Genomic DNA, 27,113 nt, shown 5'->3' with positions numbered 1-27,113 from the left:
ACAAACTTTTTAAAACTGTTTTTAACCACTTTTAATGCGGCGAGGAGCGGTGAAATTGTGACAGAGGGTAATAGGAGATGTCCCCTAACGCACTGGTATGTTTACTTTTGTGCGATTTTAACAATACAGATTCTCTTTAAGGGGGCTTTGCTATTAACCGTTAAAGTCGGCGGGTTTTTAATCACGGGTAGTGATTCGTGATTACATGCAGTTATTCGACTCTTGAGTCGGATATCTGTTTTTATTCGTGATAGTGATCATGAGTCAATTTGTAAGTGAGTCGAATTTGTGATCACTCGAATTCATGATTGGGGCGGGGGTATCCGAGCACATCTGCTGACTGGGTCTGTGTGTGTCCGTGTGGATTTCTGTGATTGTGTCTGCCAGATTTCTGCTACCTGCTGTATGTGACCAGGGTTGTTTGAATGTACCCAAATCTGATTCGAGTACATTCCAATTCAGGTCCGGGTCAAATTCGGATTTGGCCGTGATCACGCCCATCGAATTCGATTCGAATTCAAATTCGAGTCGTGATCGGCAATTTAATTCGGGTAATAGTCGTGATCACAAATTCGGATGGCCTTCAAGCAACATTTTTTTAAAGGGAAATCACAATTAAATAGGTGTAATTTAAAACAAAATTGGATGGAAAACTTTTTTTCTGCATTTCTTGTTTATTCTTCTTCACAGTCTTCACCTTCTTCTTTTTCTTCTCTCCATCTTTTTCTTCACCGTCTTCTTTTTCTGTTTTACCATCTTCTTTCTCGTCATTATCACCATCATCTTCATCATCTTATTCTTCACTGGCACCTGGTTCTTCTTCTTCTTCACCTGGTTCTTCATCTTCTTAGTCATCTTCACTTGGTTTTTCATCTTCTTCTTCACCTGGTTCTTCTTCGTCTTCTTCTTCATCATCATCATCTGGTTCTTCTTCTTCATCATCATATGGTTTTTCTTCTTCTTCAATCATCTGGTTTTTCTTCTTCTTCTTCTTCTTCATTATCATCTGGTTCTTCTTCACCTGGTTCTTCTTCTTCTTTTTCTTCACCTGGTTCTTCTTCTTCTTCACCTGGTTCTTCTTCTTTTTCTTCACCTGGTTCTTCTTCTTCACCTGGTTGTTCTTCTTCTTTTTCTTCACCTGGTTCTTCTTCTTCTTCACCTGGTTCTTCTTCTTCTTTTTCTTCACCTGGTTCTTCTTCTTCTTTTTCTTCACCTGGTTCTTCTTCTTCTTCTTCACCACCTGGTTATTCTTCTTCTTCTTCACCACCTGGTTATTCTTCTTCTTCACCTGGTTCTTCTTCTTCTTTTTCTTCACCTGGTTCTTCTTCTTCACCTGGTTCTTCTTCTTCTTCTTCTTCACCTGGTTCTTCTTCTTCTTTTTCTTCACCTGGTTCTTCTTCTTCTTTTTCTTCACCTGGTTCTTCTTCTTCTTTTTCTTCACCTGTTTCTTCTTCTTCTTCTTCTTCACCTGTTTCTTCTTCTTCTTCTTCTTCTTCTTCTTCACCTGGTTCTTCTTCTTCTTCTTTTTCTTCACCTGGTTCTTCTTCTTTTTCTTCACCTGGTTCTTCTTCTTCACCGGGTTCTTCCTCTTCTTCTTCTTCTTCTTCACCTGGTTCTTCTTCTTCTCACTTGGTTCTTCTTCTTCTTCACCTGGTTATTCTTTTTCTTCTTCACCTGGTTCTTCTTCTTCTTCACCACCACCAACACCACCACCTTTTTTTATTTTTTTGAGTTCATATTCTTCCTCTTGTACCCAACAATGTTTTTTCCCTTACAAAACTCAACTCAAATTTTTCTTCAACAGCATAGCTAAATTTGTGGCGTAATAGCTAGTGGCGCATGGCAGCAGCGCATAATTCTGTGGACCCTGGCCGTGGGAACACAGACAGGAGGAGGTTAAATACAGCAGCAGCAGGAGGAAGAGGAGTGACGTGTGGCAGCAGGCAATGTAACAGGCCATGGCACCTAGCGTTGTTACCACGGCTGTAAATAAACACCAACAGCAGGAGGTTCCGGACAGCAGTCGTGAAGCCCACATTGTGTCCAATACACAACTGGGACAGCACAGTTTTCAACCCAGACACCTCAGAATTTTTTTTTTAACAAAATGTAGCTATTGTAGTGGCGTAATAGCTAGTGGCGCATGGCAGCAGCGCATAATTCTGTGGACCCTGGCGGTGGGAACACAGACAGCAGGAGGTTAAATGCAGCAGGAGGAGGATAAGTGATGTTTGGCAGCAAGCATTGTAACGGGCCATGGTACCTAGCGTTGGTACCATAGCTGTAAATAAACACCAAAAGCAGGAAGTTCCGGACAGCAGTCATGAAGCCCACATTGTGTCCAATACACAACTGGGACAGCACAGTTTTCAACCCAGATGCCTCAGAATTTTTTATTTTACAACAAAATGTAGCTATTGTAGTGGAGTAATAGCTAGTGGCGCATGGCAGCAGCGCATAATTCTGTGGACTCTGGCCATGGAAATACAGACAGCAGGAGGTTAAATGCAGCAGGAGGAGGGGGATGAGTGACGTTTGGCAGCAGGCAATGTAACGGGCCATGGTACCTAGCGTTGGTACCACGGCTGTAAATAAACACCAACAGCAAGAGGTTCCGGACAGCAGTCGTGAAGCCCACATTGTGTCCAATACACAACTGGGACAGCACAGTTTTCAACCCAGACACCTCAGAATTTTTTTTTTTTACAAAAATGTTTAGCTATTGTAGTGGTGTAATAGCTAGTGGCGCATGGCAGCAGCACATAATTATGTGGACCCTGGCCATGGAAATACAGACAGCAGGAGGTTAAATGCAGCAGGAGGAGGATGAGTGACGTTTGCCAGTAGGCAATGTAACGGGCCATGGTACCTAGCATTGGTACCATGGCTGTAAATATTTATTATAGTGATACAGACTGCGCCCACCGTTAAATGACAACCACAAAAACCTTTTAAAACGTCCTCTATCATCCGCATCCAGAGTATTCGCTATCAAAAAATCCACCAAATTGTCTTTATAAGATATGTATGCTGTGACAGCGCTCCTCTTCCTTTATAATACAACCTGCAGGGTTAAAACGCTCAACAAAGTGCATTACTGTTAATTTAAACAATTTTCACACAAACACCCAGTGCAAATCGTGTGTCACTCGTGTTACAATTCTTGTGCGACCAATCATGCGACTCTTTTAAAATACAGGCTCACCAGATGTTAACCACCTCAGTTTCCAGGTGGGTCTTGCGCATAATTCAATGTTACCACTCAGGCACTTGTAAATTTTCCAATGGCTTTAATCCGCTTTTCCACTTAAAAAATTACAATAAAACACACATAGTGTAAATCCATAAAAACAATTGCCAGTGCCCTGCGCTATATAGCACTCACATCAGTATATAGTTAAGGCATGTCAGGCTTAGAAAGCCTAGCGGTGTCACCTCCACTGTGGTTCCGGCGTCCCGTCTCCACTACGGCGCATCCGCTATATACGATACTCCCGGCCGGCTCTCGTGTCTCCGTCTACTACCAATGACGTCAGACGCTCCAATGCTCCGCCTTACGCGTTTCGTCCCACGGGACTCATCAGAGGCTGACGTCACTGGAGCGACCGACGCCTTTTATGTCTCAATAGTTTGTACGCTAAACCAACGCGACCCGCCGGTCGCCCTGGCCGCGTCATTGGTTCCCCGCAGCTGGAACGCATTCCCGATGGCCATTTTCACGCATGCCCAAAAGAAAGCTACAACACTTCCATATAATTTGTACACGGATCCGAATTTCTTTCATGCAATGGGTGCCCAGTGTATAGCTGGCTAATTTTGCGCCCTCTGGTGGTTCTCCCCAGTATAATTTTTCATTCTAATCACGAACAATCTATATACATTCTCACTGTGTTTAATACAATAGAGTCTCTTCTCAATCTCCTATGACCCTTACTACCCACCAGCCACCCCTTGCAAGAAATGCTCTTCAAATGGAGGTGTCCCCCTGGCCTCTCAGTCTCTGCTCCTCTGAATTAATATATCCTCCCCTACACCTCTGAACATTTTTCTGGCCATTACTGATGTTCTGTTTCATACTTATTTCCTCATCAATTTCATGTATTGGTGACAAGCATAATCCCATTACATATTAACATCTATGTTCAGCAGTGCCCTTTAATGCCCTAGTTTACATGTGTACCATCACCAGATGGCCACCCACAGGGGAGAAGCCTGCAGCTGAGGTTAGCTACTCCCTGTACCCCTAAAGTTGCATTCCCCACCAAAGACCCCCCAAAGAATGTTTTTACTGTGTATAACCCCTCTCATTCATGTATTCTAACACTGCAGGATTCTCGGCACATTATTGATTTATTGATACATTCCCCATACTCCTCTTTCTTTCCATTTAAACCAATTTTCATCTCTATACCTGATCCCCTATACTTTATTCCCCCGGGCCTCCCTATTCTCACAGATCATTGGTTATAAAACAATTTAGATCAAATTCCACATTCAGACCCCCCGGCACCATGCTTTTTAAATTATATATCCATCGTCCCTCTGCTTGTGATATGTCCCTAACTAGACTAGATCCCCTCCACCTTTTAACATGGGCCTCTATTCCCATAAATTTCAAGCCTGTGGGGTCACTGCCATGGACCAAACGGAAATGGTTTGACACACTATGTGTCGCCAGCCCTTTATTTATATTGGCAATATGCTCACCTATTCTTTTATGTAGTTTTCTGGTCGTCCGTCCTACATATTCCATATTACAGGGGCATTTTAACAGATATATTACTCCTTTTGAATTGCACGTGATACACTGCTTGAGTGTCATCACCTGCCCTGTGTTGGTTGCACATAAAGGTTGTTCCCCTCTGAGGCAAGGCCTCTTTGCATCCTCTGCATTTACGGCTTTTTTCCATGCCGTAAATGCAGAGGATGCAAAGAGGCCTTGCCTCAGAGGGGAACAACCTTTATGTCAACCAACACAGGGCAGGTGATGACACTCAAGCAGTGTATCACGTGCAATTCAAAAGGAGTAATATATCTGTTAAAATGCCCCTGTAATATGGAATATGTAGGACGGACGACCAGAAAACTACATAAAAGAATAGGTGAGCATATTGCCATTATAAAAAAAGGGCTGGCGACACATAGTGTGTCAAACCATTTCCGTTTGGTCCATGGCAGTGACCCCACGGGCTTGAAATTTATGGGAATAGAGGCCCATGTTAAAAGGTGGAGGGGATCTAGTCTAGTTAGGGACATATCACAAGCAGAGGGACGATGGATATATAATTTAAAAAGCATGGTGCCGGGGGGTCTGAATGTGGAATTTGATCTAAATTGTTTTATAACCAATGATCTGTGAGAATAGGGAGGCCCGGGGGAATAAAGTATAGGGGATCAGGTATAGAGATGAAAATTGGTTTAAATGGAAAGAAAGAGGAGTATGGGGAATGTATCAATAAATCAATAATGTGCCGAGAATCCTGCAGTGTTAGAATACATGAATGAGAGGGGTTATACACAGTAAAAACATTCTTTGGGGGGTCTTTGGTGGGGAATGCAACTTTAGGGGTACAGGGAGTAGCTAACCTCAGCTGCAGGCTTCTTCCCTGTGGGTGGCCATCTGGTGATGGTACACATGTAAACTAGGGCATTAAAGGGCACTGCTGAACATAGATGTTAATATGTAATGGGATTATGCTTGTCACCAATACATGAAATTGATGAGGAAATAAGTATGAAACAGAACATCAGTAATGGCCAGAAAAATGTTCAGAGGTGTAGGGGAGGATATATTAATTCAGAGGAGCAGAGACTGAGAGGCCAGGGGGACACCTCCATTTGAAGAGCATTTCTTGCAAGGGGTGGCTGGTGGGTAGTAAGGGTCATAGGAGATTGAGAAGAGACTCTATTGTATTAAACACAGTGAGAATGTATATAGATTGTTCGTGATTAGAATGAAAAATTATACTGGGGAGAACCACCAGAGGGCGCAAAATTAGCCAGCTATACACTGGGCACCCATTGCATGAAAGAAATTCGGATCCGTGTACAAATTATATGGAAGCGTTGTAGCTTCCTTTTGGGCATGCGTGAAAATGGCCATCGGGAATGCGTTCCAGCTGCGGGGAACCAATGACGCGGCCAGGGCGACCGGCGGGTCGCGTTGGTTTAGCGTACAAACTATTGAGACATAAAAGGCGTCGGTCGCTCCAGTGACGTCAGCCTCTGATGAGTCCCGTGGGACGAAACGCGTAAGGCGGAGCATTGGAGCGTCTGACGTCATTGGTAGTAGACGGAGACACGAGAGCCGGCCGGGAGTATTGTATATAGCGGATGCGCCGTAGTGGAGACGGGACGCCGGAACCACAGTGGAGGTGACACCGCAAGGCTTTCTAAGCCTGACATGCCTTTTAACTATATACTGATGTGAGTGCTATATAGCGCAGGGCACTGGCAATTGTTTTTATGGATTTACACTATGTGTGTTTTATTGTGATTTTTTAAGTGGAAAAGCGGATTAAAGCCATTGGAAAATTTACAAGTGCCTGAGTGGTAACATTGAATTATGCGCAAGACCCACCTGGAAACTGAGGTGGTTAACATCTGGTGAGCCTGTATTTTAAAAGAGTCGCATGATTGGTCGCACAAGAATTGTAACACGAGTGACACACGATTTGCACTGGGTGTTTGTGTGAAAATTGTTTAAATTAACAGTAATGCACTATGTTGAGCGTTTTAACCCTGCAGGTTGTATTATAAAGGAAGAGGAGCGCTGTCACAGCATACATATCTCATGGCTGTAAATAAACACCAGAAGCAGGAGGTTCCGGACAGCAGTCGTGAAGCCCACATTGTGTCCAATACACAACTGGGACAGCACAGTTTTCAACCCAGATGCCTCAGAATTTTTTATTTTACAACAAAAGGTAGCTATTGTAGTGGCATAATAGCTAGTGGCGCATGGCAGCAGCGCATAATTCTGTGTACCCTGGTGGTGGGAACACAGACAGCAGGATGTTAACTGCAGCAGCAGCAGCAGCAGGAGGAGGAGGAGTGGCGTTTGGCAGCAGGCAATGTAACAGGCCATGGTACCTAGCGGTGGTACCACAGCACCTACAGAAACACCAGGCCAAATTAGCAGGGGACTGAAGGTTTAAGATGTGAAAAAATAATTCCCAGGCACTTCATGTCCTCCTCTCGCCGACAACAGGTGCCTGGAACATGCCTTCAATCCAGGCCTGGTTAATCTTGAGGAATGTGAGTCTGTCCACGGACTCTGGGGACAGAGGAGAGCGCTTCTCGGTGACCACACCACCGGCCACAATGAAGCACCTCTCGGACAGCACGCTGGAAGGGGGGCAAGACAGGACTTCCAGGGCGTACTGCGCCAGCTCACTCCAGATCTGCAAGCGCTCGACCTAGTACTCCAAGGGGTCCACAGGCTCCTCGCCAGTGTCAAGCCCACTGAAGGACCCCATGTAGTCGGCCACCATCCGGGTCAGGCACTGGCTGTGACTTTGAGAGGAGGATGCTGCTGCACGCACTTCCTCTCTCAGCTGCTCTACTGTCATGTAGAGTGCCTTTGTCAAAGACAGCAGGTGTCCTGGGTGCCTGAAGCTGCTGCTGCTGCTGGCTGCAGGCGCCAGCTGCTGTGCTTGCTGGACAGGGACAGAGGGGGTGGAAGGCTGGGGGAAGGCTTCCTCCAATCGCCGAACAAGGATCTCCTGCAACTCCCTTGTTCGCTGCACATGGTCTCAAGCAGGCAGGAACTGAGCCACCTTCCCCCTCAGCCAGGATCATGCTGATGCAGGCGTCCACCCGAGCTTGCATCTGCTTAACCCTGGGGTCTGTGCGCAGGCACCGCAGCATGTGCGCTGCCATGGGGAACAGGGTGGTCCGTCCAGCAGAGACATCAGGGTCAGTGGCCACAAAGCTGTCCTCCTCATCTGGCCCCCTGAGCCTCTTTCTCCTCTCTCCACCCTCGCACCACTGCAGCTGCGCTCCGCTGTTCCCCCTCCACAGCAACATCCAGCACCTTCAACCCTCCTCATCCTCCTCCAACAACTCAAATTCCTGCGCAGAAGTGGACTGCGCAGGCGGCTGCTATTCCAGCTGGTTCAGGGCCTCCTCTCCCAAATCCATCAAATTGCACAGTGCCCTGTCCAGCAGACAAACAAAGGGCACCCACTGGCAGAGGGATGCCCGTTTCTAGCTGATCAGGTTGGTTTCCTGCAGGAAGGGAGCCAACAACAAGCAGACCTGCTGCATCTTCCCCCATTGTGCGTTGGAGAGGAGCAGGAGTTTGGTGGTGCCGGCGAGAGTGCCCTCAACAATGTGGCGGTTGACAGCCCTCCTCTGCTCTACCAGCTGCTCCAACATTGCCAGGGTGGAGTTCCAGCAAGTTGGCACATCGATGATTAGCCAGTGTCGTGGCAGGCTCTCGCCCTGCTGCATGTCAGCCAGGTTTGCTGGCAGCAGCTGAGCGGCGGAAAGTGTGCTGTAACGATTGGTGTAGCAAACAGGAGTCTGGTGATTGTGTGATCTGCAGTATCACCAATAATCCAGACACTATACCTGATTATGTGGTGATCTGCAGAATCACCAATAATGCACGTATAGCTAACAAGGTAATAGCAATAGTGTATAGGGCTTGGTGCAACTGTAATACTGATCAGTTTGGTAAAACCTCGCCAGAGGAGCTGGCGGGTACTATCAGTAATGAACCTCACCAGTGACAAGGGCTCACTGGTGAGTGGAGTGGTCAGACAGATCGGTTTGGCAACAGGCGGGCAGATACAGTACAAAATCGACAGGCAAGAGGATAGAGATATTCAGGCAGAGTCAGCAACAGAATCAGATGGGCTAAAGTACAGAAGTCAGAAGAGAGCCAGAGTCATACACAGGTTATCAAGCAATATAATAACAATAGTAATAATAAATCCTAGTCTTGTGTGAAATCCCTGGTTTCCTCCCAGATCAAAGCACACCGGATCTATCTAAGGTCTGAGTGCTAACACGAAGCATTCGCAACAGCAGACAGTTTGCAAGTGACTCCAGAAGGCTTAAGAAGCGGAGGAGACCCCTCGGTCACACCCATACCCATCAGCCAATCGGAAACGCCGAGAGTCTCCTCTGACGTCAGCCGACCGGCAGGTCAGCTAACGTGCCTCCTCCCCGCATAAAGGTCCTGTCTGTGCGTGCGCGCGCGTGACAAAGCCACCCTTTGAGCCACTGACAATCCCCTCCTCGGCATGCTATACGCTGGAGGGATGGGAGAAACGCCCGACAGAGAAACAGAAGCAGCTGCGGGGGTATCCTGACTGCCCGCAGCTGCATCTCCAAGGAATGTTACAAGCGCACAATTTTCCGAGCCACTTCCAAAGATTGTCCATCCCCTGGTAGGTGGGCATGAACTTCTGCACCACGTGGGCCAAGCAAGGGACGTGGGTCAAGTGTCCCCTGGTGATGGCAGCCAGCAGGTTGGCCGCATTGTCTGACCCACCAATCCGACTCTGAGGCCTCCGGGGGTCAGCCACGTCTTCTCCTGCTCCCTCAGGTAGCGGAGCATGTTGGGTGCAGTCAAGCTGTTTTTCCCCAGGCTGACCATCTCCAGCAGCGCTTGGCAATGGCAGGCCTTCATGCTGCTGTTGAGGTGGGGTCACTTGGTGGCGGGAGCTGCTGCTTCTCCCCTGACCCCGTGTGGTGGCACCACATAGTGGACTACTGGTGCTGCTGCTACTGATGCGCCCGAGGATGGACCTGCTGCTTTCTCGCTGGTGCATTCCACCAGGCTGACCCAGTGAGCCGTGAAGGACAGGCAGCAGTGTGTCCCGAAATGGCTTCTCCGGGAGTCCATTGTGATGTGAATCCGCTCACTCACGGCGTGATCAAGTGAGCGTCCCACATTTGCCATAGCGAACCGGTGCAGGGCTGGGATCGCCGTACGGGAGAAGTAGTGGCGGCTGGGGATTTGCCACTCCGGGATCCCATACTGTAGGAGCACTCTCATTTCACTCCCCTCCTGCACAAAGGAGTATGGCAGGAGCTGGGAGCACATGGCTTGGGCAAGCAACCCATTCAGCACCCGGATGCGCCTGTTGGTGGGAGGCAGCACCTTGGTCACACCGGGAAATGACTCGCTGAGAAGGGTCTGGCGGCGTTTGCCTGCACGGGAGGAAGAGGAGGCCACTGTGGAGGGAGCAAATGAGGCCACTGAGGACTGGCTGCCCGGGGAGGGGGGGGGGGGGAGCAGTGCTCCTGCTGCTGATGCTGGATGATCAGGAGGGTGGGATGCTGCTGCTGCTGCAGTCTGTGCAGTGGCTGTCTGGCTCTGACCACTGCCTGCGCCACTGTCCTTCAGCTTAAGAAACTCACTGTAGTCCTAAAAATGTTTGGTCTCCAAGTGGGTCTGCAGGCCCGAGGTACCCAACTTGTTGAGATTGCGACCTCTGCTCTGGCTGGGACCGCAACTGTGGCAAATGGCATGGTTCTTGTCGTCAAAGCGCACAGTGAAGTACCGCCAAACTGGGGATTTCAGCTTGCCTTTCAAGCTTGAGGGCTGAGGAGCTTTTTTGCCTTTGGAGGGTTTTTTTTTTTTGGAGGATCTTTGGTGCGGGTCGTGGTAGTGGCTGAACAGTGGCGACTCCAGGATTTTTTTTAGGAGGTGCTATGCAGGTGCTGGACCAATTTCTGGGGTAGCTGACGACCTGGGGTGCGCGAAGCGCACAGCGGCAAAAAATGGGTGTGGCTACAACCTGCGGCGCGCGAAGCCCAATATGCACAACCGTTATCAGATATGACCCCAATATGCACAACCGTTATCAGATATGACCCCAATATGCACAACCGTTATCAGATATGACCCCAATATGCACAACCATTAGCAGATATGACCCCAATATGCACAACCGTTAGCAGATCTGACCACAATATGCACAATCCTCAGCAGATCTGACCCCAATATGTACAATCCTCAGCAGATCTGACCACAATATGCACAATGCTCAGCAGATCTGACCCCAATATGCACAATGGTCAGCAGTTCTGACCCCAATTAGCAGCACCACCTGAAAAAGAAAAGAAATACCCATTTACTCACCTACAGTCAGAAGACCTCCTGTCCCGACCTCCTCCTGTCCCGACCTCCTTGTGGTGCGCAGCTCCCACGATCCTCTTCCTTCACGTGACTTCCTGCCTGCAGCCTGCATTACCCAGCGAGCAGGGCTACAGGAAAATGGCCGCCTGAAGCCCTGCACTGCAGACTCCAAGTCTGCAGAGCAGGGCTTCGGGCGGCCATCGTACCGTAGCCCTGCTCTGCTGCTTCAGGCTGCCGCTGTGAACTGACTCGGCGTCTCTTAGACGCTTGAAGTCAGTTCACGCCAGGGGGTGCTTTGGGGGTGCTTGGACAAATTTAGGGGGTGCTTGAGCACCCCCAAGCACCCCCCTGGCGCCACCACTGCGGCTGAAGCAGCAGGCTTTGGCTCTTGCCTTTCACGCCCTATGCTGGCCGCCATGCTGCTGCCACGCCTCTGTGCCAGAGACGCCTCCTCCTCCTCCGATTATGAGCTGCCTTCAACCAACTGTACTGGTGGTGGCACATAGGGATGATCCAGCACCTCATCATCATCATCCCCAAACATCTCCTCTGAGCCGACCTCAACCAACTCCTCTGCCCCAACATCTCCTGCATCACATCCCTCCTCCTCCTCAGCAAAATCAGGTTGTTGTTCTGCGCCAACCACAAACTCCTCCACCTCAAACTCCTCCTCCTCCTCCTTGCATGCCCCCATCATCTCCTCCTCAAACAGCTCCACAACATCCCTCAAAATGCTTGCTGTCCCTGGGGTGAAGAGTGAGCTCAGTGAGGTCGCTGAGGTCGGTGTGACCTTAAGCGGTGGTAGTGGCACTGGTCTCGCTGGTGCTGGAGGTCTGGCTGGAAACGGTGGCTTGCTGCTCTACCATCATTTCCATGACAGCCTGTGCCTGACTCTCCGCAATGGGCCGGTGGCGATGACCCGGGACAAAGATGGGCACAACACGCTGCTGCTGCGCCTCTGCTCCCTCCTACACAACTCTGTGGTTAGTGGCTGGCGGCGGACCAGTCACAGACCTGCTGGTGCTGCCAGTGGCTGCAGCAATGGCGCTGCCTCTCCTGGTGGTGCCTCGCCCTCTACCTCTGCCAGTCATTGTACAATTATACAAATACAATAACAAAAATAAAAAAATATATGTGTAGAAAGGGCGAGAAAGGGTGTAAACTTTAATAAAGAGTCTGGGTTGGTGGTGACTGACAACAAAAAATGAAAGGTTTTTTTTTTTAAATAGTAGTAGTACTACTAGTCTACAGTAGTCGATAACTAACTTGTGTGACAGACAGTGACAATAAAAGTCTGTCACACACGGACGCAATCAATAGGGTTGGGCAGATGACAGTCACAGATCACCACAGATGCTGGCCTGGCCTAGTGGCCTGTGAAGTAACTATTACACAGTAGTAGACTAGTAGTGAAGCCTGCGGCAGTAAATAAACTCACAGACTACAGCAGTACACATTAAGTAAAGTAGTACGGAGGTAACAACTTACTATAATCCCTAATAGTAGTGTAGTAGTCGATAACTAACTCGTGTGACACTGACAAACAGTTACATAGTTACATAGTTACATAGTTATTTTGGTTGAAAAAAGACATACGTCCATCGAGTTCAACCAGTATAAAGTACAACACCAGCCTGCTCCCTCACATATCCCTGTTGATCCAGAGGAAGGCGAAAAAACCCTTACAAGGCATGGTCCAATTAGCCCCTAAAGGGAAAAATTCCTTCCCGACTCCAGATGGCAATCAGATAAAATCCCTGGATCAACATCATTCGGCATTACCTAGTAATTGTAGCCATGGATGTCTTTCAACGCAAGGAAAGCATCTAAGCCCCCTTTAAATGCAGGTATAGAGTTTGCCATAACAACTTCCTGTGGCAATGCATTCCACAGCTTAATCACTCTAACTGTAAAGAACTCTTTCCTAAATAAATGGCTAAAACGTTTTTCCTCCATGCACAGATCATGTCCTCTAGTCCTTTGAGAAGGCCTAGGGACAAAAAGCTCATCCGCCAAGCTATTATATTGCCCTCTGATGTATTTATACATGTTAATTAGATCCCCTCTAAGGCGTCTTTTCTCTAGACTAAATAAACCCAGTTTATCTAACCTTTCTTGATAAGTGAGACCTTCCATCCCACGTATCAATTTTGTTGCTCGTCTCTGCACCTGCTCTAAAACTGCAATATCTTTTTTGTAATGTGGTGCCCAGAACTGAATTCCATATTCCAGATGTGGCCTTACTAGAGAGTTAAACAGGGGCAATATTATGCTAGCATCTCGAGTTTTTATTTCCCTTTTAATGCATCCCAAAATTTTGTTAGCTTTAGCTGCAGCTGCTTGGCATTGAGTACGATTATTTAGAGGCGGCCTGGTGATGCGCTGATCCCACTTTTTTGCGCAATTTTCAATTTTACTTGGTAGCGCGCCCAGGCTATGCATATGCATAGGTAGGATTTAGTTAGTGTTAGATCCCCTCCCACGGAGGAAAGACTTCTTCGACAGTGGGAGGGACAAGTACTTAACAAGTTGCATGCAAGCTGTTATAGGAAACTAACATCCTTCAAGTGGTAGACAGGTCATGTGTATGCTCAGTGTGTATTTTATCCCATAAGTGGGGCTAGCACTCTTTTGCAGGTAAGCACTCATCTGTTTTTAAGTAGCGCTGTTCATTTCTTTGCTACGATTATTTAACTTGTTGTCAATGAGTACTCCTAAATCCTTCTCCAAGTTTGATGTCCCCAACTGTATCCCATTTATTTTGTATGGTGCTAGTACATTAGTACGTCCAAAATGCATGACTTTACATTTGTCAACATTGAATTTCATCTGCCATGTATGTGCCCATATAGCCATCCTATCCAGATCCTGTTGCAATATGACACTATCTTCCTGAGAGTTGATGATTCTGCACAATTTTGTATCATCTGCAAAAATAGCAACATTGCTCACTACTGCATCTACTAGGTCATTAATAAATAAATTGAAGAGCACTGGACCCAGAACAGACCCCTGTGGGACCCCACTGCTAACAGTCTCCCATTTTGAGTACGATCCATTGACCACAACTCTTTGTTTTCTGTCCATTAGCCAGTTCCCTATCCATGAACACAGACTCTTCCCCAGTCCTTGCATCCTCAACTTTTGCACCAGACTTTTGTGGGGAACAGTGTCGAAGGTCTTTGCAAAGTCCAAGTATATCACATCTACAGCATTCCCAATATCCATATTAGCATTCACTACCTCATAAAAGCTGAGCATGTTAGTCAAACAGGACCTGTCTTTAGTAAACCCATGTTGATGCTGAGAAATAAGATTATTTTCTACTATGAAGTCATGTATAGTATCTCTTAGTAACCCCTCAAATAGTTTGCATACAACTGATGTTAAGCTTACAGGTCTATAATTTCCTGGATCAGATTTTTTGCCCTTCTTAAATAATGGGAAAACGTGGGCTGTACGCCAATCCACTGGGACTCTGCCAGTTGCAAAAGAGTCACAAAAGATAAGATAAAGGGGTTTATCTATAACTGAACTTAATTCCCTTAGGACCCGAGGATGCATGCCATCCGGGCCAGGTGCCTTGTCTATTTTTAATTTATTTAGTCTTGCCTTCACTTCTTCCTGCGTTAAGTATTTAATATTACAGTTAGAAGATTGAGACTCTTCCGCCTCTGTAGTTTGCAACAGTGTTGTTTCTTTTGTGAAGACAGAAGCAATGAAAGCATTTAATAACTCTGCTTTACCTTGGTCATCCACCATTGAGTTCCCACCCTCATCCTTTAGGAGTCCTATACAGTCAACCTTTCTTTTTTTAGAGTTAATGTACTTGTAAAACTTTGTTGGGTTAGATTTGATATCCTTAGCGATTTGTTTTTCAGCTTCAATCTTTGCCTGCCTAATTTCTTTTTTACAATTTTTATTGCACTCCTTATAATTGCTTAGTGCAGCCTCGGTCCCCTCCTGTTTTAAGACCTTATAGGCATTCTTTTTCCTCTTCATTTTATCTTTAACCTTTCTATTCATCCATAGAGGCCTTTTTTTATTCCTAGACATTTTTTTTCCATATGGGATATACATACTACAATATTGATCGAGTATAAGTTTAAAAGCTTGCCATTTCCCTTCAGTGTCTTCCCCTTGTAGTACATTATCCCAGTTCACCAAACTTAGTGCCTGCCTAATTTGATTGAACTTTGCTTTTCTAAAATTCATAGTTTTAGTGGTCCCGCTGCCCCGTGGCCTATAAATCACCAGATTAAACGTTATCATGTTGTGATCACTATTTCCCAAATGTTCTTGAACCTGCACATTTGATACATTATCTGGTCTATTAGAAATGATCAGATCCAGTAACGCATTCCCCCTAGTTGGTTCAGTTACCATTTGAGTCAAGTAATTGTCCTGTAGTGCTGCCAGAAATCTCCAGCTTTTACCAGAATGGGTAGCCTCAATACTCCAGTCAATGTCTGGAAAGTTAAAGTTGCCCATAATTATGACCTCATTTTTACTTGCAGCTTTTTCAATCTGCTGTAGTAATCGCAGTTCTGCAGCTTCATTAATAAGAGGTGGCCTGTAGCATACCCCAATAAGCAATTGGCAACTTTTATTTCCACCATGAATATTTACCCAAACGGACTCCACATCTTCGCAATCTTCCTTCATCTCATCGTTGAGGACAGCTGTAAGAGAATTCTTAACAAAGAGACAAACCCCTCCACAAATAAAAGTCTGTCACACATGGACGCAATCAATAGGGTGGGGCAGATGACAGTCACAGATCACAACAGATGCTGGCCTGGCCTAGTGGCCTGTGAGGTAACTATTACACAGTAGTAGACCAGTAGTGAAGCCTGCGGCACTAAATAAACTCACAGACTACAGCAGTACAAATTAAGTAAAGTAGTAGGTAGGTAACAACTAACTGTAATCCCTAGTAGTCGTGTAGTAGTCGATAACTAACTCGTGTGACACTGACAGACAGTGACAAATAAAAGTCTGACTGTCACACACGGACGCAATCTATAGGGGGGGGGGGGGGCAGATGACAGTCACAGATCACAACAGATGCTAGCCTGGCCTAGTGGCCTGTGAAGTAACTATTACACAGTAGTAGACTAGTAGTGAAGCCTGCGGCACTAAATAATCTCACAGACTACAGCAGTACAAATTAAGTAAAGTAGTACGTAGGTAACAACTAACTTGTGTGACACTGACAGGCAGTGACAAATGATTGCATCCGTGTGTGACAGCAGTACAAATTAAGTAAAGTAGTACGTAGGTAACAACTAACTATAATCCCTAGTAGTAGTGTAGAAGTCTATAACTAACTCGTGTGACACTGAAAGACAGTGACAAATAACAGTCTGTCACACACGGATGCAATCAATAGGGTGGGACAGATGACAGTCACAGATCACAACAGATGCTAGCCTGGCCTAGTGGCCTGTGAAGTAACTATTACACAGTAGTAGACCAGTAGTGAAGCCTGCGGCACTAAATAAACTCACAGACTACAGCAGTACAAATTAAGTAAAGTAGTATGTAGGTAACAACTAACTATAATCCCTAGTACTAGTGTAGTAGTCAGTCGATAACTAACTCGTGTGACACTGACAGACAGTGACAAATAAAAGTCTGTCACACACGGACGCAATCTATAGAGTGGGGCAGATGACAGTCACAGATCATAAAAGATGCTGGCCTGGCCTAGTGGCCTGTGAAGTAACTATTACACAGTAGTAGACTAGTAGTGAAGCCTGCGGCACTAAATAAACTCACAGACTACAGCAGTACAAATTAAGTAAAGTAGTACGTAGGTAAGAACTAACTATAAACCCTAGTACTAGTGTAGTAGTCAGTCGATAACTAACTCGTGTGACACTGACAGACAGTGACAAATAAAAGTCTGTCACACACGGACGCAATCTATAGAGTGGGGCAGATGACAGTCACAGATCACAACAGATGCTGGCCTGTACAGTCAGTAACTACTAACTCAGTACTGAAGCTAATAAACTCACAGACTAACAGTAAAAATTAACTAAACTAGTACTAGTACACAACTAACTATAATCCCTAACCTACCTAAACTAGTAGGCTAAGGCTACCTAGGCTAGCAGGCCTAGCCTGCACACAGACCTAACACTAGCCTAGCACAGTATACAGTATATACACTACACTAGCTGACTGAACTATAACAATCAAATCACTATCTAACTATAAATGAGTACAATAAATGTTTTCAGGAGTTGTTTAGGAAGCAAAACGCTAGGGTTAGCACAAGAAAAGCACTTGCAATGATGAACAGCAGCACTGGAGATGCTCTCAGTACAGCAGAGTCACACAGCAAAGACGGGCTCCTTAAGTTAGCCGTTGCCTTGTAAAGAGGAGGGGAGGGCTAGGCTCCCCTCCTCTGATTGGTTGCTAGGGCCTCAGCTGGGGGCCTTCTGATTGGCCCAATGACGTCATTCCCTGGATACCGAAGCCTAAATCGTGATCACGCGTGATCACGGCCGAATTCGAAAGCGCCTATTCGGGTACATTCGAATTCGGCAGCAGCATAGCTCTTCGAATTTAAATTCAACTTCGGCAACCATGAAAATCTACCCGTGATCACGGGTAAATTCGAATTCGCAATGCCTGGCGAGCACCCCTGTATGTGAGAGAAACATAGTAGAAAAGTGATTTATGGCTCATTTTACTCTGGAAGAAACGTACTTATTTCTTTCTGTTTACGTGTATTTTAAATTTTACATTTTTTCGCGATCGTGGTCCTTTAAGCCCTGTTGCCACCAGTAGAGGTGCGTGGTTCTGAAACAGAGACGCGCCACAGTCCCTCCTCTCCTTGAAGAGCTCCATCGTCTCCAAAAAGGGAAACATAACTGACCATAAGGGATGATCAATGAGATGCAAATAATTTATCCTTGCATTCACATTTCATGTAAATTATATGCAACTTGAACCTGGACCAATCAGAAAACTTCCTGTCAATTTTATTGGTCCAAGTTCAAGTTGCATAACATTTACATGAAATTTGAAAGCAAGGATAAATTATTAGCATCTTATTGATCATCTCTAATTACACAAAAGTCTCAAACCAGCTTTAATCACATTTAAATATACCAAAAAGATCAAATTAACAACCTGTGATCCCATTGAAGGAATCAGAGAAGAAGGAATAGAAAACATATAGGATGAGCCCACTACATTAAGTAAAAGTATCATAACCTCTATGTCAGGAATTACATACCCACCCACAAGATTCAAATTGTTTAGACATTAACTTACAATGATATTGGAAGAAAGTAGAAACAAGGAGGTCTCCTTTATAATCTTTCTCTTCCAAGCAATGTGAGTTCTTCTAATGGGGAAATGTGGCACTGTCTCATGATGAACTGGATCCAGCTCATGCCCATTTTCAGTTCCGGAGTGGTTGCCTTGGTTACCTTGGGCAGTTGGGTTTGTATAAACTTCATGAGTGTCGGTAATAGCCATAGAGTTATGATTCTCTGAGTGTCCATCATGCAATGGTTCTCTGTGCAGTCCTTCAATAATAAAGATATTTTGAAGTGTATGCTGTACAATCATGAGTAGTGAATACACCAAATTTAGACTATCATTGAGATTTTCCACAGAAGTGGCAACAATGGCTATTACAGAGAAATAGGAAATGCAGTATTTGCCCAGGGCTGCTATTATTAGCAAGCCAATATCTAGGCTCCGTGTTGGGTTTTTGTGGTTGTCTGTGTCTCTCTTGTCGAGCCTGAAGATTATGGAGCCAACAAAAGAGCTAAGGGACATTAGACTGAGTGCCACAATGTTAAAGATATAAAACATTTTGAGAGCTTGATCTCTATATTGATATGAAGTGACATCAATTTCATACACAATGAACACAGCTAGACCAGATACCAGGATACCCACTCCACAAATAACTCCAACAAAGAGCTTCCCTGGACACAATGAGTGTTTTGAAGAGTGGGAACTATGGTTCATGACACGACCCACATTTTTCCACATCACATAGGACAATGTTGAAGCAAATAAGCTGTACTCAATATTAAAAGGGTATAAATAATAATATGCCGTTTGAAAGGTTTTACAAACATCAGTGCCACAGTCACAACCGTGAGATCCTCCACCAGCTGTAAGAAACAGAAAATATTCTGTTAATTGTATGTAGAGATATTGGAGTGTATCACATTTTCAAACACCATAAACATGCCCTTTCAAAACTATACTATCACATGCATTTTAATGAGATATACATATGCACTAGTTGTTAAGCCAGATGATTCATTATGCTACAGTATACGGTGGGATGCCAACGTTTGGGCAACCGTGTTAATCGTCGTGATTTTCCTGCATAAATCATTGGTTGTTACGATAAAAAATGTTAGTTAAATGTATCATATAGGAGACACACAGGGCCATATGCAATTCACTTTTTCACCTTAGTTTTCTCCCAGGAGATATTTTTTTATTTTCAGTTTAAAATAACATTTTAGCGCTTTGCAATGGAAAATGTATCAAAAAATAGGTAAAAAGTACGATCAAAGTTATTTTGAGTATTAGTTTGCTTGCTATTGGTTTGAACAGCATTTTATTGGCAAGTTTAAAAATATCACCTAGGAGAAAACACAGGCAAAAAGTGAATTGCATATGGGCCACACACTGATATTTGAGAAGTGAAATGGAGTTTATTGGATTTACAGAAAGTGCACAATAATTGTTTAAATACAATTAGGCAGGTGCATAAATGTGGGCACTGTTGTCATTTTATTGATTCCAAAACCTTTAGAACTAATTATTAGAGCTCAAATTGGCTTGGTAAGCTCAGTGACCTTGACCTACATACACAAGTGAATCCAATTATGAGAAAGAGTATTTAAGGGGAGCAATTGTAAGTTTCCCTCCTCTTTTAATTTTCTCTGAAGAGTAGCAACATGGGGGTCTCAAAACAACTCTCAAATGACCTGTAGACAAAGATTGTTCACCATCATGGTTTAGAGGAAGGATACAGAAAGCTGTCTCAGAGATTTCAGCTGTCTGTTTCCACAGTTAGGAACATATTGAGGAAATGGAACACCACAGGCTCAGTACAAGTTAAGGCTTGAAGTGACAGACCCAAAAAAATCTTGGATAGACAGAAGCTACGAATGGTGAGAAGAGTCAGAGTCAACCCACAGACCAGCACCAAAAACTTACAACATCATCTTGCTGCAGATGGTGTCACTGTGCATCGTTCAAACATTCGGCGCACTTTACACAAGGAGATGCTGTATGCGAGAGTGATGCAGAGGAAGCCCACAGCACAAAAAGAGCCGCTTGAGGTATGCAAAAGCACATTTGGACAAGCCAGCTTCATTTTGGGATAAAGTGCTGTGGACTGATGAGTTATTTAGGCATAACCAGGGGTGTTATGCATGGAGGAAAAAGAACACAGCATTCCAAGAAAAACAGCTGCTACCTACAGTAGAATATGGTGGTGGTTCCATCATGCTGTGGGGCTGTGTGGCCAGTGCAGGGACTGGGAATCTTGTCAAAGTTGAGGCACGCATGGATTCCACTCAGTATCAGCAGATCCTGGAGACCAATGTCCAGGAATCAGTGACAAAGCTGAAGCTGCGCCGGGACTGGATGTTTCTACAAGACACCAATCCTAAACACTGCTCAGAATCCATTAAGGCATTCATGCAGCGGAACAAGTACAACGTTTTGGAATGGCCATCTCAGTCCCCAGACCTGAATATAATTGGAAATCTGTGGTGTGAGTTACAGAGAGCTGTCCGTGCTCAGAAGCCATCAAACCTAAATGGACTACAGATATTTTGTAAAGAGGAATGGTCCAAAATACCTTCAACCAGAATCCAGACTCTCATTGGAACCTACAGGAAGCATTTAGAGGCTGTAATTTCTGCAAAAGGAGGATCTACTAAATATTGATTTAATTTCTTTTTTGTGGTGCCCAAATGTATGCACCTGCCTAATTTTGTTTAAACAATTATTGCACACTTTCTGTAAATCCAATAAGCTTAATTTCACTTCTCAAATATCACTGTAAGTGTCTCCAATATGATATATATAACTGACATTTTTTATCATAACAACCAACGATTTATACAGGAAAATCATGACAATTAACAAGGTTGCCCAAACTTTTGCATCCCACTGTATTTTATCAGAGTGCAGAAAGTAATTTTTTCATATTCACAAAATGTCCACAAATTGTATTGCATTCAAGAGTAGAGGTAACGTTGGGGTGGCTTTTGGTGGCCTCTGGGAAATGATAACCAGATAGTTAGAAAACATACTTGCAACTATGATAGTCCCGTTATTGTGCCCAAAAAATTGGACAAGTGTGTGTTTTAATAGACATCTCTCAGATGAATGTGACCAAAGCTAAGCGTAAACATTTTTTTTTCATTATGTTATGTTGGCAGATGGATAGAAACTGCAGAATCAGATGATAGTCATCATCTGCTTCAGATTCTTGCACTGAGATTCTACAGCATGCAGGATAACAATTAAAGAGCTAGATGGTTAATGGGCATTAACATGGGTTTAGTAAGGACAGGTCTTGTTTGACTAACATGCTCAGCTTTTATGAGGTGGTGAATGCTAATGTGGATATTGGGAATGCTGTAGATGGGTTTTTGCAAAGGCCTTCTCTACCGTTCCCCAGTCTGGTACAGATGCGGTTAAGGATGCAAAGACTGGACAATAATCTGTGTACATGTGTATAAGGAACTGGCTAATGGACAGAAAGCAAAGAGTTGTGGTCAATGGATCATATTCAAAATGGGTGACTGTTAGCACTGTGGTTCCACAGAAGTCCAATACTCTTTACAATTTATTTATTGATGACCTAGAAGATGAAGTGGAAAGTAATATTGCTATTTTTGCAGATGATGCAATGTTGTGCAGAATTATCAACACACAGGAACAGTGGCATGCTGTAGAAGGATCTGGATAATGTGGCTACATGGGGACATAAACTTTCAAATTCAAAGTTGAAAAATGAAGTTATGTGAAATTATGCAACTTTATCATTACTACAGTCTAGCACCATATAAAATAATCTGAATGCAGATGGGGACATCAACCTTGGAGAGGGACTTAAGAGTATTCTCAAGTTGTTCTTAATGCCAAGCAGCTACAGCTAAAACAAATATAATTTTGGGATGCATTAAAAGGTAAATAAAATCTCCAGAAGGTACTGCTCCTGTTTAGCTCTCTTGTAAAACACACAGACAAGACACAGAACATTTACCATACTTTTTGGACCATAAGATTCATTTTTTCTCTAAAGGTGTCCCACAATGGTGGATTCTGTGTCCATGTGTTATCCTCCCCCATCTATTCTGTCCCCTTATGTAGCCTGTCCCCCTGTGTAACCTGTCCCCAATATCCTCCTTCCCCATCATCTCTTATGTCTGCTTCCTCCTTTGAATCCATCCATATGTGCCCCCATGTCCCCTCAGTGCATAAGATTATATGTCTATGAGAGAAGGTGAGATACTTGCCAATTGGCTGAAGATGCGCAGGAGTCCCACAACAAGCTGTGGATTCACGCATTCCTCTCCGCTCATTAGAGCTTGCTTCAGCCAGATACGATGCTGTGCAGCCAATCAGGCATAGGAGCTGCAACATGCCCATCCAATCACCGTCGCTTGCTATTCTGACTGGAGTTGATGGTCCTGGAGGCAGGGCCAGTTCTAGACTTTTTGCTGCCTAAGGCAAACTTGTTAGAACAATTTGCACTGAACATTATAGCTGCGGTGCGACCCCCACCCCCCCCAAAAAAAACACCCTCAGTATAGGTAGGTAGGTAGCCAGGTATAGATGCCACCAGTATGGGTAGCCAGTATATTTGCTCCAAACATAGGTTAGCCAGGTAGGTGCCCACAGTAGGTAGCCAGTATAGTTGCCTCCAGTATAGGTAGTCAGTATAGTTGCCCCCAGTATATGGTAGCCAGTATAGTTGCCCCCAGTATAGGTATCCCTTATAGTTGCCTCCAGTATAGGAAGTCAGTATAGGTGCCCCCAGTATTACTCACTGACTCCCGATACCCCCCCCCCCCCCCCCACACACACACAGAGGCTTGGCTGGCTGCTGTCACCATGCCCTGCTGCTGCCTGACTACTGGGGAGTAATCATAACTTCAGGCTCCATGTATGCTCCACAGACACCCAGACCCAGTCAGCTTACCTAACTCACTGACTCCTGAGTCCCCCAGGCCCCAGCCCCCCACACAGACACAGGCCTGGCTGGCTGCTGTCACTCCTCAGACCTCCCTGCAGGCTGCAGTCTGCAGACAGTGCAGCATGAAGAACAGTCACAGGACTGTCTCACTTGACTTACCCCCCTGTTCTGGCGAGCCGCGTCGGCTGACCATCTTATGGTCCAGAGCCTCTTATTGTCCAAAAAATACAGTATATCATGCTTTTCTCCTGGTGGACTCAAAGCGCCAGAGCTGCAGCCACTAGGGCATGCTCAGTAGGGAGTAGCAGTGTTAGGGAGTCTTGCCCATGGTCTCCTTACTGAATAGGTGCTGGCTTTCTGACCAGGAAGAGCTGAGATTTGAGCCCTGGTCACCTGTGTCACCAGTACACCATTCAGCTGCATCTGGAATATGGAATTCAGTTCTACGTACCATATTGCAGGAGGGACACTGCAGTTTTAGAGCAGGTGCAGAGACAAGTAACATACATTAGAGGGATGGATGGAAGGTCTCACTTACTAGAAAAGTGCAGTGCAGTGCAGTGAACTTTAACAGGAATATATATGTTTGTATGTTTTTATATAATTAATTATATTTCATTTTTATTAGTGCAGGGGTTATTTATTAATTAATGCATGTGAAATCTTCACGCACACTAAAAGTTTCCACCAAGCATTTTAAGGGAAAAGTTACACCCATATGCAATTAACTTTTCACCTGAGTTTTCTCCTAGGAGACAATTTTTCATTTTCTATTAAACTAACTTTCCAGCACTCTGCCATTGAAAAAGTACCAAAAATTAGGTACAAGAGTACTAACAAAACTATTTTGAGTATTTTCTTGCTTGCTGGGGGTTTAAAAGGCATTTTATTTACAAGTTTAAAAATATCACCTAGGATAAAACTCAGGAGAAAAAACAATATGGGCCTTTGTGTCCACCACTGGATGCAAGTTTTTATTTTCCAGTGAAAATGTGCAGAAGGAATGACAAATAATCTTCTTTCCAAAACAGGGAAAATGGGTGCACAGCGCGCCTGTTAATTTGGGTGCCGCCCTAGCCCACAGTTGTAATTATGGCTGTAGCAGCTCCAGGAGGGTGACTTGTGCACAAACACTGACACAGCTGCTGCTTTTGGTGCTGGGATTCAGCTATTATAAGAAAAATAGGTGTGTCGACAGTGGAAGCTGAAATCAGGTGTCACTGCAGAGGTTGTTGTATTGGGGAGGCAACAGCAACTGACTGAGTACTCTGTTACTTACAGTACTGGTAATCACCAAAGCAGATCATGTTTCTAGTATTATGCAACCTTCTTCCCCAGTATAGAAAAAAGAAGGGAACACCGAGAGCCCAATATAGTGTAGTATGTACAATAATGGGTAATGAGAGGTATATAAATTAATATACTCACAAGTCAGGGTTACCGTATAGGCAACCACTGTGTAGGCAGGTGAGGAGATTAGACCTGTCCTCACTAAGGATTAAGATGTTTCTCTCTGTAGATAGGGAGAAGAAAAGTGGGATTCAACCCCTCCACCAGTGGTGGATGCTGATATTGTAAGGAGAACAGAGGCGCCAAAAGAATAAAATGTGTTAAAAGCTTTAAAGGGAATGTTCAGGGAGGGTGGCTAAAAAATAAAAATCAATTTCCACTTACCTGGGGCTTCCTCCAGCCCATGGCAGGCAGGAGGTGCCCTCGCCGCCGCTCCGCAGGCTCCCGGTGGTCTCCGGTGGCCGACCCGACCTGGCCTGGCCGGCTGCTAGGTCGGGCTCTTCTGCGCTCCAATGCCCGGCACTTCTGCGTCCCATGCCGGCGCGCTGACGTCATCGGACGTCCTCCGGGCTGTACTGCGCAGGCTCAGTAGTTCTGCGCCTGCGCAGTACAGCCCGGCGGACGTCCGATGACGTCAGCGCGCCGGCGTGGGACGCAGAAATGCCGGGCCTTGGAGCGCAGAAGAGCCCGACCTGGCAGCCGGCCTGGCCAGGTCGGGTCGGCCACCGGAGACCACCGGGAGCCTGCGGAGCGGCGGCGAGGGCACACCTCCTGCCTGCCATGGGCTGGAGGAAGCCCCAGGTAAGTGGAAATTGATTTTTATTTTTTAGCCACCCTCCCTGAACCTTGCCTTTAAAATTCCTCGGGAGGCGGTGGTGGACTCATCTCCCCGAAGTAGACATAATACCGTCAATTTTTTTTTGTTATACTTTTTTTATTGATTTCCATCTTATCAATAGAGGCATCATACAAGTTTTTAACATGAGTAGGAAAAGTAATAAAGCATATTGTCAACAGATATCATGATAACAACATATATAACATTAGAGTAGGAATATCAATAGTACTTTGTAATAGCAATAGAAAAATTTCACATCAGGGGTGGAGAAGATTGCTTAGATAATCTTATGGAGGAAACAATCGTCTAACAAATGGCATGGAAGTCCAATAAGATTGGAAGTGCATCTTCGGTGGCGGTGAGTTGTGGGTATTGTTCTCATCCTAAATGCTTATTACAGGTACTATTTCTAAAGTTTATATATACCTAACCAATTGGAGGAAAAAGGAAGCTTATTCTCTCTACAGAAAATTATGTCAATCACTAAGAGAGGGAAGTAAACTTTTAATAATACCGTCAATTTTAATACAAACAAGTTTATTTATATACTCCAATAAACAGTGCAATGTGTTTCGCAGGTATATTCCCGCTTCTTCAGGCGAGTACAAATAGGAGTACAAATAGGAGTACACACAGTACAGTCTCAAGGTCATGATAAGCTCTTCAGAGGCGCTTATCATGACCTTGAGACTGTACTGTGTGTACTCCTATTTGTTACTGCCTGAAGAAGAGGGAATAAACCTGTGAAACGCGTTGCACGGTTTATTGGAGTATATAAATAAACTTGTTTGTATTAAAATTAACGGTATTATGTCTACTTTAGGGAGATGAGTCCACCACTGCCTCCCGAGGAATTTTAAAGCGTTTAACACATTTTATTCTTTTGGTGCCTCTGTTCTCCTTACAATCCCCAGTATAGATAGCCAAATGTGCCCCCAGTATTAGGTAGTTACCCCCCATGCAGAGTATATTCTAGTGGAATGGAGTGTGCTGGGACATTTACTCACTCTCATTGCTGGGATCTCTATTTAGCCAACAGAATCTCCTCTCTGTGACTGCCTCTAGTGGTGTCATGTAATAAGACATTCCACTAGAGAGTGTCATAAAGAAGAGATGCTGTGACAGGCTGAAGAGTGATACCAACACCACCAAGAGGTGAGTAACTGTTCCAGCACGCTCTACTTCTGAATACTTTGCAATGGCCGTGTGAGGTGGGGCACTCAGGGCCTTGGCTGGCCCTGGTTGTGTTCTTTGAAAATTAGAATACAGGTTTCTTGAAGCCTATATTAAATGGCAATAAATAGTAATAAAATTGCAGTATATTGGTTTATGCCTTGAGGTGAGTCTTTGAAGCTGCCAAGATGCCACATTCTGCTCTAAAGCCTTGTACACACATCCAATTTTGATTGCTTAATGATTGGCCATTTTACCACTACTACTATTTATGAGGGCCAACATACCTTGAATACTATGAACAGATTGGGTAGGTAAGCTCTCATACTACATGAAAGGGATACATTATTGTCCATTTAATATTGGATGTGTAAATGCACCACAAGAGATCTTGTTTATATGATTAAAACCATTTAAGCCTTCTGGACGTAGAAGCTACGTCCAGAAGGCCATGTGCGCTCCCGCGTGCTCCCGGCTGCAAATTATTAGCCCAGTGTAACGATTGTGGG

At 45.0% G+C, this 27,113-nt stretch overlaps 1 protein-coding gene across 1 annotated transcript in view; it reads right to left on the bottom strand.

The window, feature by feature from the left end:
* The window catches only part of LOC137542195 (uncharacterized), a 438,126-nt gene that overhangs the window by 39,483 nt on the left and 371,530 nt on the right, over positions 1-27,113 (bottom strand). The window contains exon 11 of the mRNA XM_068263924.1: positions 18,386-19,242. Coding sequence (XP_068120025.1) covers positions 18,386-19,242 — 857 coding nt within the window. The remainder of the gene's footprint in view (positions 1-18,385; positions 19,243-27,113) is intronic.

This window comes from Hyperolius riggenbachi, chromosome 12 (assembly GCF_040937935.1).
Source record: "Hyperolius riggenbachi isolate aHypRig1 chromosome 12, aHypRig1.pri, whole genome shotgun sequence".
NCBI classification, from domain to species: domain Eukaryota; kingdom Metazoa; phylum Chordata; class Amphibia; order Anura; family Hyperoliidae; genus Hyperolius; species Hyperolius riggenbachi.
The sequence above is the reverse complement of the archived record's forward strand: the minus strand, read 5'-3'. Positions and strand labels throughout refer to the sequence as shown.